General features: G+C 41.3%; 2 protein-coding genes across 3 annotated transcripts in view; one reads left to right on the top strand and one right to left on the bottom strand.

Annotated features, from left to right (window-relative positions):
- Nucleotides 1-392: 392 nt before the first annotated feature.
- Nucleotides 393-5283, bottom strand: LOC116659241. Its single transcript, XM_032466484.1, has 3 exons — nt 5269-5283; nt 4701-5233; nt 393-650 (listed from the first exon to the last, which is right to left on the bottom strand). The coding sequence occupies exons 1-3, from the start codon at nt 5281-5283 to the stop codon at nt 476-478; spliced, it is 723 nt and encodes a 240-aa protein (XP_032322375.1). The 3' UTR covers nt 393-475.
- Nucleotides 4923-16218, top strand: part of PAPSS1 (3'-phosphoadenosine 5'-phosphosulfate synthase 1) — a 98717-nt gene continuing 87421 nt past the window's right edge. Inside the window, exon 1 of one of the 2 annotated variants that reach the window (XM_032461254.1) lies at nt 4923-5341. In XM_032461254.1, coding sequence (XP_032317145.1) covers nt 5282-5341 — 60 coding nt within the window. In that variant the 5' untranslated portion in view covers nt 4923-5281. Of the gene's footprint in view, nt 5342-5707; nt 5727-16218 lie in introns of those variants that run through there. The other variant, XM_032461262.1, reaches the window with a different exon arrangement.

Genomic DNA, 16218 nt, shown 5'->3' with positions numbered 1-16218 from the left:
CTAGCTCTCTCTCTCAGGGGATATACTCTGAAGGACACGTTCAACACTGTTTCTCAGAGTTCCCCCAGTGGGATTAAGCTCCAGTTACCCACAATGGCTGCTTGATAGCACACTCTTTATTGACTTCCTCCTTGTTTCTGTATCACACCACTAATGGCGTTTCCTGTGATCATCTCCTGCATAAATGACTTGTACTCGAGTCCTTCTTTCCATGCTTGCTTTTTGAACAACCCAAACTAAAACAATAGTGCTGAGTATTTCCTATTATATCACATTTTAAGGTAAATGAAATTTTCTGTCCCAGTTTTAGAGGTGTTAATGTTGCTAGATGCAGGTGGTGTCAGCCTGATCTCTCCATTATAAAATTCCTTTTTCTATCTGTATTAGTCAGGGTTCTCCAGAAAAAACAGAACCAGTAGTATAGTATAGAGAGATAGATAAGCATTTATTTACTATAAGGAATTGGCTTACGTGATTATGGATGCTGAGAAGTCTCAAGATCTGCAGTCAGCAAGTGGGAGACCCAGGAGAGCTGATGGTGCAGTTCCAGACCAAGTCCAAAGGCCTGAGAACCAGGAGAGCTGATGGTGTATGTTCCCATCTGAGAGACAGCAAGCTGGAGATCCAAGAGCCAATGTTTCAGTTCATTTCTGAAGGCAAGAAAAGACCAACGTCTCAGCTCAGGGAAGTAAGGCAGGAGGAGCTCTTTTTGTTCTGCTCAGACCTTCAACTGATTGGATGAGGACCACCTACATTATGGAGGGCAATCTACTTTACTCAGTCTACTGATTCAAATGTTAATCTCATCCAGAAACACTCACCAACACATCCAGAACAATGTGTAACCAAATATCTGGGCACCCTGTGGCCCAGTTAAGCTGACACAAAATTAGCCATGACACCATGTTTCACCTAATACTTTCAGCAGCCAGTAATTGTTATTGCATGTATCAATTACCTCATCAGGTGTTTAACATGGTGATTTTTAAATGCCAATATTCCTTCTCCATTTATTAGCTAAAATTCTATTGGTATGAACTTTTCTCTCATCAACTGTTTGATTACCTGGAAACATGGTTTGTACAGAAAGGGTGCAATAAATGTATCCTTTTTGATGACTTAGCTTTCTAAGTGGTTATCACTCATTTAATCCCAAACTGTCAGTTGTCTGAATTATTTTCAGTATGGTCATTCCCCTCAGGTGCTCTCATCATTTCATCTTCTTAAATAAGGCTCTCCAAAGGCTTTCTGACTTCTTGAAGAGTATTCTGAATGATTATCCTCTAGACCTGGTACACAGCAGTCATCCTGGGATCTCCCTTCACTATCGATTTGGGAATTCCCTCCAGCTATCTCCTGTTTTCTGGATGTCATGTTTTTCTTTCCATTTAGGTGGAGCATATTCTCCAATATTTCATTGAGAGTGCGTGTATGATAATTCTAAATTCTAGGTTGGAAATACTTTTCTTTCAGAGCTCTAAAGGTATTGTTTCACTTGTCTTCTAGATCTTGGTGTTTTTCTTGATAGCTTCAATTCTTTTTTACTCCTGATTCTTTGCTCATGAACTCTCCTTCTTCTCCTTGGATGCTTTTAGGATTTCCAAACAATTTCAGAGCACTGAGGAACAGTGTTTGGAAATTTCATAGTGCTGTGCTTTGTGTATCTGATTTTTATCTGCTGAACTGGACACTCAGAAAAGTCTCACGTCCTTCGGTTATAAGAAATTTTGTTGAAAATTTTCCTCGGTTATTTCCTCCTGTGGGTTTCTCTTTCTGGAACTCCTAATATTTGGATGCTAAATTTCCTGTACTATTCTTTCTTTAAAAAAATTCTCCTCTTTTTCTCATCTTTTGGGATTTTTGCTCTGCCTTCTGAAAGATATCTTCACCTTTTCTTTCACTCCTGCTATCTTGTTTCTAAATTCCAAGAGCCCAGTTTTGTTTCCCAAGTACTTATGGCATTGCCATTTCATTGATAAATAGTTCAATATGTATCTCTAAAATTACTCCTTTAAAAATATAATAACAGTGCTATTATAACACTGAAAAATTAAGTCTCTAATATCAAGAGTCTAGGGACTCTTCAAATTTCCCCTATTTAAAAAGATTTTTTTTGTTTGAATCAGTGTTCACATAAGTTCATGTATTTCAATTGCTTGACATTTCTCGTAAGTTTTCTTTTAATCTTTAGTTTTTCCCCATTCATTTTTTTCCTGTAATTGAATTATTGAAGAATCAGGGTCATTTATAATGTAGAGTTTTCCACAGTTTGGATCTGAGTGATTGCATTTATGGTGAGTTTACATCTTCCTCTTTTCTCTGCATTAACTAAAAACTGATCATTTGACCTGAAGACTTGATTAGAATCAGGTTTGATTTTGGGGGCATTAATACTTAATAAGGAGGCAACAAGTTCTAATGTTCTTTATTTTCATGATTTGGCAGCCATTGAGGACCACTGTCTATATCCATTATTTCATTAAAAGGTGTAAAATGGTGATATTATAAATCTGCCTTTCCTTCTTAATTTATTAGCTGTATGTCTACAAAGAGGAACTTCCCTTATCAACTTTTTCATTACTTGACTTAGAGTTAGTATGTGGAAGGCAGGGTAAATGCTTAATTCTTTCCTTTTATTTATCAGTTTTCAAAATAATGAGTTGGTTTATTAGCATCCTCCAAGGGTGACAAGTTCTTTTTTAATTACCATTTTATAAACATCTAGATTTAAACGTATTTGATTTGTTTCAACATCTTATAGTTATTGTCCCTTTAGTGCTCTAATTGTGTCATTTTGATAGGGGAAAACTCTTCAAGTTGACTTCTGAGTCCTTTTGACATAATCCTAGTAGGTTTTGATAATTCCTTGTTTTGGGTTTGACAAGATGTTTCACGTTCATTTGTATGAATGGTGTCTGAAATCATAAATTTGAATTGATAGTATCAATGTAAACTTCTGTTGTAGTTTACCTGAAAAAAGTCTTTCACTGAAGAAGCCCAGAAATATGGACTAACTCAGAAGCACTGAACACTCCTAGAAGCCCAGACCGTGATATCTAAATACCATTTCCTTCTAAAATCCAGAAGCCCTAGGACTGCTCGGAGAGATGGCTGATTCCAAATGTAGTTCTGTGTTTTCATTTGAAGCTTGGGATCCTCTTCCAAGCTCATTCCTGCTATTAGCAGAGTTCAGCATTATATTGAAATTCAGCTCTATAATACAGACTGTAAATGAATAATCCCCACAGAAAAAGCTACAAGGAACCACTGACAGTTTAAGAGGTCAAATAACAAGATTGAATTTCCAATTTAGGTATAATCACTCTGACAGCAATGTTAAGAATGTGTGGGCAACAGGTGCACCGGTAGGAGGATGCCCAGTTAAGGGGATTAATTGTGGTTCATCCTGGATATGGGGAAGGCCTAATACTAAGACAGTAGCAGTGGGGTAAATAAACAGGGACAGATTTACTAGCTATTAAGAATGTGTGGCTTTTTAATACCTTATAGTGATAAAGAATATATACATATATTTATAACTGAATCAATATGCTGTATACCAGAAACTAACACAACATTGTAAATCAACTATACTTCAATAAAAAAGACAAGAAAGAATGTATGGCTGTCTTGGGCCCATACAGCTCCTCTTGTCCTGCCCCTGACCCTACCCAGCTGTATTGCGTGATAAATCACTTCTCGGTGGTCAAGGGCTTTGTAGTTAACAGATACTGTTTAATAATCATTAGGACCTGGTGGACTCTCTGCTTTCTTAGTCCCCAAGTAATGCTGAAGACCTTCACTGACATATTCCCAGTGCCCAGGAGACTAGTTGCCCATCCACAAATCTTGACTTAGGAATGCACTTCCTGCTCCCAAACACCACTCCCATACCCTAGGTTAACTATAAAATTATCCCAATAGCCGCTCAGCCGTGTGGAGTGCGGCTGTGAAGGCTTCTGGATCATTGCCCTCCCCATCCCATCCTGTAAGTTACTGTATTATAAACTGATCCATTGATTATGCGGAGCTTCCTGCCTCATTTTCTCAGTCTCAAGATAACTTCTAAGTTTGATGGGCACTTTTCCTCACCCCTGTCCTCCACCAAAGAGGCAGCAACGTCAAGTCTTAGTGACTGGGGTGTATGTGTGTAGGGGGAGAGATCGAGTTATGAAGGAGGAGTTTCACGCAACTTACCTTGGTGCTAGGAGCAAGTTACGGAAAAGCCCTTAGAATAATTAGGTGAGAGGGGAGATAACTCCCGGGGAAGCTCCTCTGCACCCCCAGCCCATCCTCCTGGTAAGTAGCCCTGGAATAGCTAGGTGAATTTGAAAATGTCCTCCACAGATGGGTAACTAGGGACCCTCCCTCAACCTGGATTTCATTCTCCTAAGGATTTCCTGAGAACCTAATAAAATAGAGGCCCCTTTTTGGCCTAGCCGGTGAGAAGTACCTGACAGAAATCTGAAGAGAGGTCTCCAAGTGGGGAAGGAGGCACGCGGCAGATAACTACTAACACCATAGGATACTAATTACTGATGTCGAGGGATGGGGTATTGACTTAAAAAAAAAACAAAACAAAAACTGCATTGAGCAGAATTTTAAAGTAAAGTAGAGCGGGTGGAGAACGAGCTGTTCAGTAAATTGATTCTTTCCTTTGCGAGGCTGGAAAATTCCTTTTAAAATATGGCCAGGCCGACCTGGGCACAGATTTGGAGGATAGGAGACTGGTGGCCGGGCTTACGGAGGAAAACCCAGAGGGGCGGGCGACCACGTCAACGCCTTCTCCCTTCCAGCACTCCAGCAGCAGCGACAGACGCACGAAGAGCTGGAAGCCGGGTGTCTTCCTCGCCTTTCCTGACCGAGGACAGGGGCGCGGTTCCAGCCTTCGCGCTTGCGCAGCGCCAGACGGCGCGCCTGGGAGGGCCCCGGGAAGTTCCACGACTACCTCCTTAGACCCCGCCCCTTCCTCAGAATCAAGGGGGTGGAGCGTCGCGCGCGCTCGCGTCAGTGCGCGCTCTGAAGCCCCGCCCCCAACTCCTGCCTCTGGCTCTCTTCCATTGCTTCGCCCCACCCCACATACCTCTGCCCCGGACCCATTTCGGAGGCGCGGCCGACGCGCCGTGCAGTCTGGGCCACGAGTACGAGCGCGTGCGTACGACAGCGCGCGCCCGCCCAGTCGCGAGGACGCCCCGCCTTCCTGCCCCGCCCCCGCCGGCCTCCCCTCCTCCGGCTACCTCCCGGTGCTGAGAATCCCGGCACCCGCGCCCGCTGTGTAGCCATGGAGGTCCCCGGTAGCCTGTGCAAGAAAGTCAAGCTGAGCAATAACGCGCAGAACTGGGTGAGTCGGAGCAGAGGTGCGGAGGAGGCTCTGGGAGGCTTCGGCTGCGGCTCGTTTCAGAGCCGCTGCCTCCTTACCGCCTCCTCCGCATCCTCCCTGGAGAGCCGGGAGTGGTACCCGAGGCCGGGCGCCATCCAGCTGGGGCGGTGGGTGGTGCCGCGCGGAGTGGCCTGGCGGGGGCGGGGGTCTCGGGCTGGGTGCGGTCCGATCCACGGTCCGTGGGAAGAACGCCGCCTTCTCCAGCTCCTCGCCTGGATGAGACCTCGGGGAGGATCTTTCGGGAGTGAGCTGGCAGCTGCTGAAACCTGCACCGCCGAGGGGGAGCTGCCAGCATCCTCTGGAGTGGCCTGAAGATCTGCAGAGGAGGCAGAGACAGGCACCTTTGGTGCGTTACTGGCTTTTCTTGGCTCTGCCAGTGCTGTTAGCCCAGGTTTGGGTCCATCCCCATGCCTTTCCATTTCTGAGTTTCAGCGTGAAGGGAGAGTACCCAACAATGTGGCCATTCATGAGTTGAGACTGCCCTGAACTGAGGTTCTTTGTGACTCGGTGTTAAATTGGAATATCTAATAAATAACATGGAGACTAAAGTGTGGGAAAACTAATGTTTTATAACGTTTAGCAAGGACTGCCAGTTGGCTTTGATGGTTAAGTGTTGTGTCCTCAGAAGGTTGCTTCCTTCCTTAATTATTCTTTGGTAAGAAACAGCCTTAAGGTAAGATTTTGTAAGTTCAGAGAGGGGCGGAGTGGAGGAGGTGTTGTCCAGCTTTGGAGTCCAGAAGGCAGTGGTTTTACATTTGAATGGAAAATCTTATTTCACAGTACAAGATCATGAGGTTTAAATGTAGACTTGTAAATCATCATTCCCCTTGGTGAGTCGAAGAAAAATAAAGAAGCCATTTCAGGCAAATGTTCATTTCATGTCATTAATTTACCGTATCTGTTGTTACGAAGGATTCTCACCCGTTCCTTTCTCCTCTTAGTTATTTAACTCTTCCTTAGATGATAAGAAGAGAGAGGAGATAAAAGGTGAATTAGTACATTGGAAAGAGCACTGGACTACTGGCCTGATCTCTGGTTCCAGTTTTGCCAATTAGTAGCTGTGTGATCTTGAGGAAAAACAGTCTACTTCTTTAGACCTCAGTTGACTGAAAGGTGTAATAGTGTGTACTTCACTGGATTGTTTTGAAGGGTAAGGAAGATAATGAACTGGAAAGTGCAATGACACCTCTGCCAGGGAACTACTGATACTGTTCCTGTTACCTTGAGGTATTTTCTGGTTAGGGAAATAAGGTTGGCTAAATTAGAGTACTTACAGGTCATTTCAGCTACACTGTCTGTAACTCATTTGCCAAATAAGTGCATGTTCTTTGTAGGGGCACGTGCTATTCATGGAGAATATGAGAAATGAGGGGCTCAGTGCTTGCCTTCCAGTTGCTCATGGCCTGGTTGGGGTTGTAATGGGCATTTGCCAGGTGATGAATATATCATTACAGACCCCAGTGAGTTGTGTACAACATTTGTTTTATCACAGTTTAGAGGAGAGATTAATTTAGCCTGTATGTATTGGGGAGGGTTTTAGGACGAAAAATGTGCTCAGATTTCTGAGGCAGAGGGGATCTGTATGAATAAGGCCTAGGAATAAAAATAAAATAAAAATAAAAATAAAAAAAATAATAATAATAATTTACTCCAGGAGTAATGAGAAGATCTATTTAACCACTCTAGGGGAGTTTTTGTTGGTTGGAGATAAGATTGAATAAACAGGATGGGGCTAGGTTATGCAGTTGTTAATGTTTGGCTGCTGAGTTGAGACTTTATATACTCTGGGAGATTTTTTTTAGGTTAAAAAATGGGGGTTTTTTTTGCATTCTTTAGTCAATTTCTGGTGTACAGCATAATGTTTCAGTCATAAATATACATACAGAACAGATAGGGTTATAGAGAGGTTTAAATGTATTAATAGAGTTGACGCTTGCTTGATACATGAGTTTTTCTTGTTGTTACTGTTATTAATTCATCTAGTGTGAGGGTGTGAAGTATGGGGTTAAGAAGGTGCTGGGAACAGCGTAATAGATGCATTACAAGCATTCAAGGAAGAGTAAGAAGGACCTGACTTGAGTTAGGGGATGAAAGAGGGAGATGTGTTAATAATGATCCTGAGGTTTTAATACTGGGAAATGAGGAGAAAGATTGTGAAATGCAGGGGAAATTGGGAAGTAGGTTGAGGGCTGGAGTGGGGGTGATAATAGTTAAACACCAAAGGAGAGTTTACTGTGTGCTAGGTACTATTTGAAATGTTTTCCCTAAATTAACTTACTGAATTTCTGTTACATTTTTGAGGTGGGTATCAGAGAGACAGCGGTTTCAAGTGAGGACTCTGGAACTGACTGCCTCTACTGGAACATGGGCTCCACTATTTACTAACCATGTAACCTTTGGCTAGTCACTTAAATTCTCTGTGCCTTGGTTTACTCATCTATAAAATGGGAGTGATATCCTCACAGAGATATTGTAACGATTAAAGGAGTTAATATATGAAAAATACTTAGAACTATGTCTGGCCTATAGTATGTGTTGTGTCTGTGTTAGCTCTTATTAAGTATTGTGTGTCAGATCTTACTGTTATAGTTATCCTCTTTATTATAAATAGTAGCACCATTTTATAGATGAAGAAACTGAGACACAGAGATGTCACAGAGCCTGTGGGTAGTGGATCCAGTTTTAAGCATGCTGCATGTGAGGGATGGCTTTAGTAGAGGTAGTCTGTAGAGCAAGACTATCTAATAGAAATATAATGTGAGCCACATAATGTAATTTAAATTTTTCTAGAGGTCACATTAAAAAAAGTAAAAAGAAACAGATTGAAATGAATTTTAATAATTTATTTAACCCAGTATATCGAAAGTACTGTCATCTCAATTATAAAAAAGAGTTCAGTACTATCATAATATAAAATTGTTAAGATTTTACCTAAGTGTATATTTTACACTTAGCACACATCTCAATTCAGACTCACCAAATTTTAAAAATTCAGCAGGAACATGTGGACAGCACAGCTATAGGGACTGAGTTAGGTTAAAGTTGGAAATAAAGATTTGATGGTTAAATTTCAGTTAGAGATTATAAAGAGAGAAAAATGAGAGACCAAGTACTAAGCAGACTTAGACCAAGTACTAACTAATGTCTCCTGTTAAGGAGCAGATCAAAGAAGTGGCTTCATGGGAGATACAGACAGGGAGATAGGAAAAGGTAGTGGCATGCCGCTGGGGAACGCTGTTCATTTCCGCAGTAGGGTGTCTCCATATTTCTACAAGAATAGTAAGGAAAATCAAGAATGAACATCGCCCTTTAGCCTCCTCTTCTCTCAGTCTGACAAAGCATCGGATGTAATGAATGTCATTCTCCATCTGACTGAACCTTTCTCCAGGGGTCCAGTTTCCGTCTGCCTTGGGAGTGTGTTAGTTGGACTCAGGGGAATATGGGGCGCTTAGTTCAGACCCAGGTGTCACTCATCCATTTAATAGAATCATGTTGGGCCGAATCCCTGGCTTGGACCCACTTTACAGTGGAGTTGATCCTGCTGAAATCTAGCGTGCTATTCAGAGGCGCAGACAGTCTCACTCTGGTTGGCCATTCCATTCCCCTCTCCTCCACTCCCCACATTTTCATAGCTCCGTATCTCCAGGCCCAACTTTCTTTCCAGACCTTACATGCTCAGGGTGTTACACAAGCCTTTCTTTCTGCCTAGGATGCCTTCTGCCTGGGATGCCTGTTCTCCTGACTTGCGGAGATCTTCAGAGTCTCGGGCCCCTTTACCATAGCAGTGTGGCCCTCCTGCGTCCACATGCTCACACGTGGGCTGAATTGTTTGTGCACCTCCATATTATGTTGCACTCTGCTGTTATATGTTGTGGAATCATATTTTATTATAGATGTTTTGTCTCTGCCCTGAGCGTCTCCTAATATAACAGGATGGGGATAGAGGGCAGGGTGCAGAGTAAGCTTGGGTACTTATGATATTAAAAGCCTTAAATAACTTACTATTAGCACAGCTTAAGAAGGAGAATAAGCTCCATATGTGGTAGGATTGAAATTACAATTTTATCACTTCCTGTGTGACCTTGGTCATGTTACCTAACTCCTCTGTGCCTCAGTGTCTTCAGATGCAATAATGTGGGTAATAAAACATACCTTGTAGTGAAGATAATAGTGTATACCTCATAGGGTTCTAGTGAGGTTTAAGTAAGTTAATATATTTAAAGCACTACAGTGTGGCACATGAGCACTCTAAAGTGTTCTTATTTACTAATTCATCAAATACTTAACAACAGCTTTGTACCTTTGTTCCAGGTGCTGGGGATGCAGTGGTAAAAGGACAGAAAAGGGTCCTGTGCTCATGGATGTTACATTCTACCTGGGAGAGCGTTAATTAAAAAGCAAATAAATGAATGAGATAATTTCCCATTTGTCAGTTCTACCTTTTCTGAACAGTTTGTCCCTCATACCGTTTGACCCCTTTCATAGAAGGCCAGCAGCGCATGGTGGATTTTGGGGAAGCCTGAGGTCGTACAAAAGTGAAACAAGCAGGCAGAAATGGAACACATGGTGTATGAAAAGCAGTATTTTCATTCATTCAGGGCATTGACCTGCCTGTGGGCAGGGGCAGGGGTTGAGTTTCTTACCTTAGAAGCTAGGGAGGTGCTGCTGGAAAAATTGCCCAAAGGAGAGGGAAAGCTGGAATTCTACCAAGAATGTACTCTTTAACATTGACAATGATAACGAGAAGGATGACAGCACCGTCTAGATCTGCAGTGTCCAATTTGGATGTCCCTAGCCACCTGTGGTAACTTAAAGTTAGCTACAGTAAGATGAAAAATTCTGTTCCTTTGTTGCACTGGCCATGTTTCAAGTGTTACATGGCCACTGTATTGGACAGTGCAATATAGAACATTTTCATCATCTCAGAAAGTTCTTTTTTAAAAATTTTTATTTTTGGGGGGGTAGTAATTAGGTTTATTTATTTATTGTTATTTGTTATTTAACTGATGTGCTGGGGATCGAACCCATGACCTCGTGCATGTGCACTACCACTGAGCTATATCCTCCCCCCCCATCTCAGAAAGTTCTGTTGGACAGGGCAGGTCTAGTTGGTAACTTTGGGATGGCTGCTGACATTTGTTTCTACTTATCTGTGTACTTAGGTATTCATGTATTCGTTTTTACTTTCTTCCTTGGGGAAGAAAATGTCGAGAGATAGAGGCTATTTTGGAATCATGGTTTGGGGTGGTTGTGCAGCCCTGACTCTGGCAGGGTACCCAGCAATCAGTGTTAGGCTCCCCTGAGAAGAGCTGCTTCTCTAAAGTTGAAATGTGAAATAAGATTCCCCCGTGTGTCTCTGTTATTTTGACTTTTGAGGAGTAGTTTTTCTCCTCCAGTGGTTCTCAACCAGGTAAAAATTTGCCACCGCCACCCCCAGCAAGGAGGCATGGTATTTGGCAATATCTGGAGAGATTTTTTTGGTTGTTATATTTGTATCTACTAGCCTGGAAGTTACCCATCTTTTGCTCTTTGATCGATCAAGTACCCATAGCATACCAACAACAAAACAGTAAAACTCCAACCCTGAATTGTTTTGAAAGCATATTATTACTAAGTAATTAGTTTAAATGAAGAGAGTAAGTTTTCTTTTTGGTGTTCAGCTAAGCAGTAATTATTTCTGTGAAATATCCTTTCCTAAGGACATGGTTCTTTACTAAGTAAGTTTTAACTGAGTAAAAGTAGTGGAACCATTCGACATTATGTATAGAAGTGCAGCTTCTAATTGTGGATGGATGCAGCATTGTTCTTCTCTCTAGTTTCTTTGATGCTTGCGTCCCTTTCCTCTTTCTCTCTCATGCTTAAATATTCAGTTTATTTTTTTTTAGTGTATTCAGTTTTTAAGAATTTTTTAAAAATTGAAGTATAGTTGATTCACAGTGTTAGTTTTAGCTGTATAGCAAAGTGATTGAGTTATATATATATATTTCAGATTCTTTTCCATTATAAGTTATTATATGGTTTTGAATATAGTTCTGTGCAATACAGTAGATCCTGTTGTTTATTTTTATATAGTAGTATGTATCTGTTAATCCCAAACTCCTAATTCCTTCCCCCTAGTATATTCGCAACTTACAACCATCACCAATATCTAATTTTAGAACACTTTCATCACTCCTGAAAGAAACCCTGTACCCATCAGCAGTCATTCCCTGTTCTTCCCCTTTCCATGTCTCTAGCCCCTGACAACAAATAATCTACTTTTTGTCTCTGAATTTCCCGATTCTAGACTTTCCTATAAATGGAATCATACAGTATATGGCCTTTAGTGTCTGGCGTCTTTAACTTAGCATAATTTTTCAAGGTTCATCCACTGTTGTAGCATGTATCAATGCATCATTCCTTTATATGGTTGAATAATATTCTATTTTATGTATATAACACATTTTGGTTCTCCATCAGTTGATGGACGTTTCAGTTGTTTCTACCCTTTGGCTGCTATGAATAATACTGCTATCAACATTCATGTTCAAGTGTTGTGTGTACTCTCATATGGTTTTAATAGTCAATTTCCACTTCTGAGGTGGACATTAGTGTATTTTTGGCTCCCTGCCTCTGAACTGCCTTCATACATGTAGCAAATGCCTGGCTGTCACCATGGTGGGAGGCATGGGCTTGTCCCAGTGTGAAGATTTATCTGTTGTTTGTCTCCTTCCCTGAAATGTTTTTGATCCGTTTTATCCCCCGTGTCTAGGAGGGATTAGTCAACAAATAATGAGTGAACAGGTAGTCTCAGACTCATTTCTGACTTCAAGGAATCTGTTGGCTGGGCTTCCCAACTGGAGGTCACACAGGGGACCTTCCATGAAAGGGTTGATAGTTTAAAGGGTGCATCAAATTTAAGGATTTAAATGCTCTTTAACCTTTAAAACAGAGTAGTTGGAGAGCCATAATGTATATGCAGAATGCATGCCAGTCAGTACCTTAGTTCTGATTCCGGACGTCTGGGGTAGGCCTGAGTCCCTGACAGGTAATCAGGTCATGGCCAGTGTCGCTGTGCACCATGCTTTGTAGCAGCAAGGTTTTACATTGTAGCCTTTTCAAGTGGTTTTCTTAATCCCCAGGAATGTATGAGCTTCCCTATGGCTGCTTGTCTTTGGCTTGTTAATGTTCAAAAGATTAATTTCAGTTACCAGTAACTCTGTGAACTAAAGCTTTCTTCTCATTGTACTCCACCATCTCTCCAGTTTATCCACAATATGTCTTGTGACATAAAAGAAACGTGCCTGTTACCATTTCGGGTATTCTCTTCGGAGAAATACACTGTTTGACAGCCAGTTTAAGATGGGTGGTGATAGATGGGAAGTCCAGAATCATGCTTGATATTTGGTATATGCTCTGTGCCTTTGCAAATTTCACTTAAAAATGCAGAGTTCTTCATAAAATCATAATAAACCCACAAACTGTGGAATTCTTTAAATAGCATCGTAGGAGAAGTTAATTTGTGCCAAAGGGAAGTGGATAAAAGAACAAAACAGCCATGTGGAAATTAAGGTGGATCTCAAAAGGGACATAGGGCCGCTTGTGTGGGTGTTGAGAACAGCAGTTTGTAGAGTGTGTAGGAAATGTACACCACAAATATGAGAGGCCACCTGATGGTACCTGGTAACAGGACTGATAGTCATTTAGCCCCAGTCATAGGAAGCGAGTGAATTCCCTTGAAATGAATTGTCCCAGTTCTGCTAGACTTAAGATTTCTGAATGTCAGTCATTATTTCATTTGCAAATTATACAGAGAAAAGAAATCACACTTTATAATAAATGCCTTATATCTAATTTTTACTAAGCACTTACCAGGCACAAGAAAAGAGATCGAGTGTTGTGAAGAATGCAAAGAACAATAACTCATAGTGCTTGACCTACCCTCCCAATGAAGTCAAAATGTGTACATGCAAAAACATACCTCAAAGTATAAAATGGTCCATAAGTGACAGATGAATCATAAGAGCGGTAAATATTGCAAGGACTACCTGGTATATGTACATCAAGCCATGTATTTCTACAAACCACCCAGACTGTTAGGAAAGAATAAGCCTGATTTCACTGTTTCTGTGGACGGAAAGAAACTAGGCCATTGCAGACTCTGAGAATAGGAATGTAGAGTCGGATGGAAAAACTCTGTTGGCCCTTAGTCACTGCTGTCATGTTTTTCCAGCAGAATTACAGGAAAGATTCGGCTAGAGTGGGTGGTAACTGAAGATAAAGGGGCAAGGGGAACTAGAAAATTGCATGTAGAAGTCGCCTTTAGATTTTTAGTAAATTCAGGCATAACACCCACCACCTTGCAATTTACAATAGTTTTAAAATGTGCTCTTTGATTTACTCTGAAAATCTGGGAGGTTGGAGATTGTGGCAAAATTTTTTTTTAAGTTTGTTCTTCAATGTGAAAAATATCTATCATACATAAACAATAAGCCTTTTTATACCCAGACTTCCATATTTGCTGCCAGATTTTTTTTTTTAATGTAGGAGGCAAGACCCCAAGGGAACACACTTTTCTAGTGATTAAAGCAGTCTGCTTATCCTAGATCATATCCTCAGCAGTTTATAGCTTCAGATAGTTTTTGTACATTCTCCTCAATTTAAAAAGAAAAGCAGCGGATAGTTTATGGTGCCAAAATGAATTAAAATTCATTAGATACGTGTTTCTTCCTGCACCAAAGCAAAGTAACTAGGAAAAAAATCCCAAAACCAAATGACCAAGTTAGGTTCTACAGGTGTCAGCAGCTCACTTGTGTATTCCCCTTCCAGCCCCCTCAGCTCCCCTCTCCTCCCAGCTGGCCTGGTTCGAGCTGAAAATGGGAAGAAATTGAGAAGAAATGGGTTGGGAGACCCATATTAGAACTTTTCGTGGTTTTTGAACATATGAAAGCATGATTTTATTGGAAATACATCTGTTAATGATTTGGTTAGTGGGACAGGCATGCAGCTTTTTTGGTGCGCCTGTGGCAAGAATGGTCAGATGGTCCCTTCGGCTCCTGTGGATCCCTGCCTGCACCCCGTGCAGGGCAGTGAGTGATGGTCAGATGCAGGTGGGCAGAGACGCTTTCTCCTGTACTCTCAGAGTCTTGTGCAGGGGGAGGTGGGAAAAGAGGCGCTGAACCTCAGGCACCTTCTTGAGTGGACCTGTTTTAGAAAAGGGTACATCTGGAAGTTGAAGACCTGGATGGAAATACGTCCCTTTACAAAGTCCATATTTGCATTCTTATGAGGATATTTGTTCCCGTTTTGAAGACCTCTGGGCCAAACCACAGCCCTGGTTGAATCTGTCTCTGACTGTTCCATGCCTCAGCCGGAGCCACTCATGTGGCTGTGGAAAATACCGCTGGTCATACCAATGGCCACTGTTCTTGCTTTAAATGTGTGATTGTTGCCTCCAAATGGCTTGTTCGGACTGCCCAGCAGTCATTCTGGATTTCCCCAGTTCTTTTATCACTTTTCTTTGCACTCGCTGTTTCCTGTCTGGAAGGGGCTTCCCTCAGAGATCTTAAATGTCCTCTTTTTGGTGAAGCCTTCCCTGGACCCCCTGTCTAAACATCACCCCTAGTCGGATATTCAAATTTTTTGCTTTATTTACTTTTTCCACCTCTTTGGTACTTATTTCCAACTTACATAATTTCCTTTTTTATCTTGGTGTTTTCTTTTCCCTCCCCTGTTTCTCCAAGTACTCCAGTGCTTCTCAAACTTGAACTTGGCATCTGAATCATTGGGAGGGCTTTAAAACACAGATTCTTGGGCTCCACCCTATAGTGTCTGCCTTAGTTGGCCCAGGGCAGGGCCTGATCACTGGCATTTCTAACAGTTCCCAGGAGATGCCAAAGCTGCTGGTTAGGGGCCACGCTTTGAGAACTGCTGCCCTGGAAGGGAGGACTAGAGAAGCCCCATGAGGACAGTGATTTTATTGGTATTGTGCACTTCTGTTTCATCAGCACCCAGGAGAATGTCAAGCATGTAGTGTGCATTCAGTAAATATTTTTGAATGAATGATGAATAAAACTGTCTTGAAAAATAAGAGCTGTAAGCAGTATCGAATACAAACACTATCAAAAGAATGCTGACACGTACCTATTTTATAAAGGTATACATTGTTGGAAAGAACCTAAATTATGTTTATGCTTCATAGGGAAAATAGAGGCTATATAGTTCATTATTTTAGAAAGAAGCTTTATTGAGATGATTTACATACCATTCAATTCACCCACTTAAAATGTACAATTTGGTCGTTTTTAGCATATTTACAGAATTGTGCAACCATCACTACTATTAATTTTAGAGCATTTTGATCACCCCCAAAAAAGAATTTCATAACCCATTAGTAGTCACTCCCCATAGATTTTCCTGTTCTGGACAGTTCATGTAAATGGAATTACACAGTATGTGGCCTTTGTGACTGGCTTCTTTACCTTAGCATAATGTTTTTGAGGTGATTCATCTGTGTTGTAGAATGTATCAGTGCTTCATTCCTTTTTATTACCAAATAATATTCCATTGTATGGGTATACCATACAGTTTAAAAAGTATTTTGTTTATCTGATTATCAGTTGATGGGCAGTTGGGTTGTTTCCACCTTTTGGCTTTTATGAATCATGCTGCTAGAACATATGGTTTTGTGTGGACATATTTTCATTTCTTGTGAGTATATGTCTAAGAGTAGGAATCGTTTGGTCATATGATTACTCGATGTTTAACGTTTTGCAGAACTGCTGTTTTCCAAAGTGGCTGTCCTATTTTACGTTCATGTTAGCAAATGTATGGGATTTCAGTTTCTTTGTATCCTCAGT

This window comes from Camelus ferus, chromosome 2, assembly GCF_009834535.1.
Source record: "Camelus ferus isolate YT-003-E chromosome 2, BCGSAC_Cfer_1.0, whole genome shotgun sequence".
Classification (NCBI taxonomy): domain Eukaryota; kingdom Metazoa; phylum Chordata; class Mammalia; order Artiodactyla; family Camelidae; genus Camelus; species Camelus ferus.
This window is presented reverse-complemented; position numbering and strand designations above follow the sequence as displayed.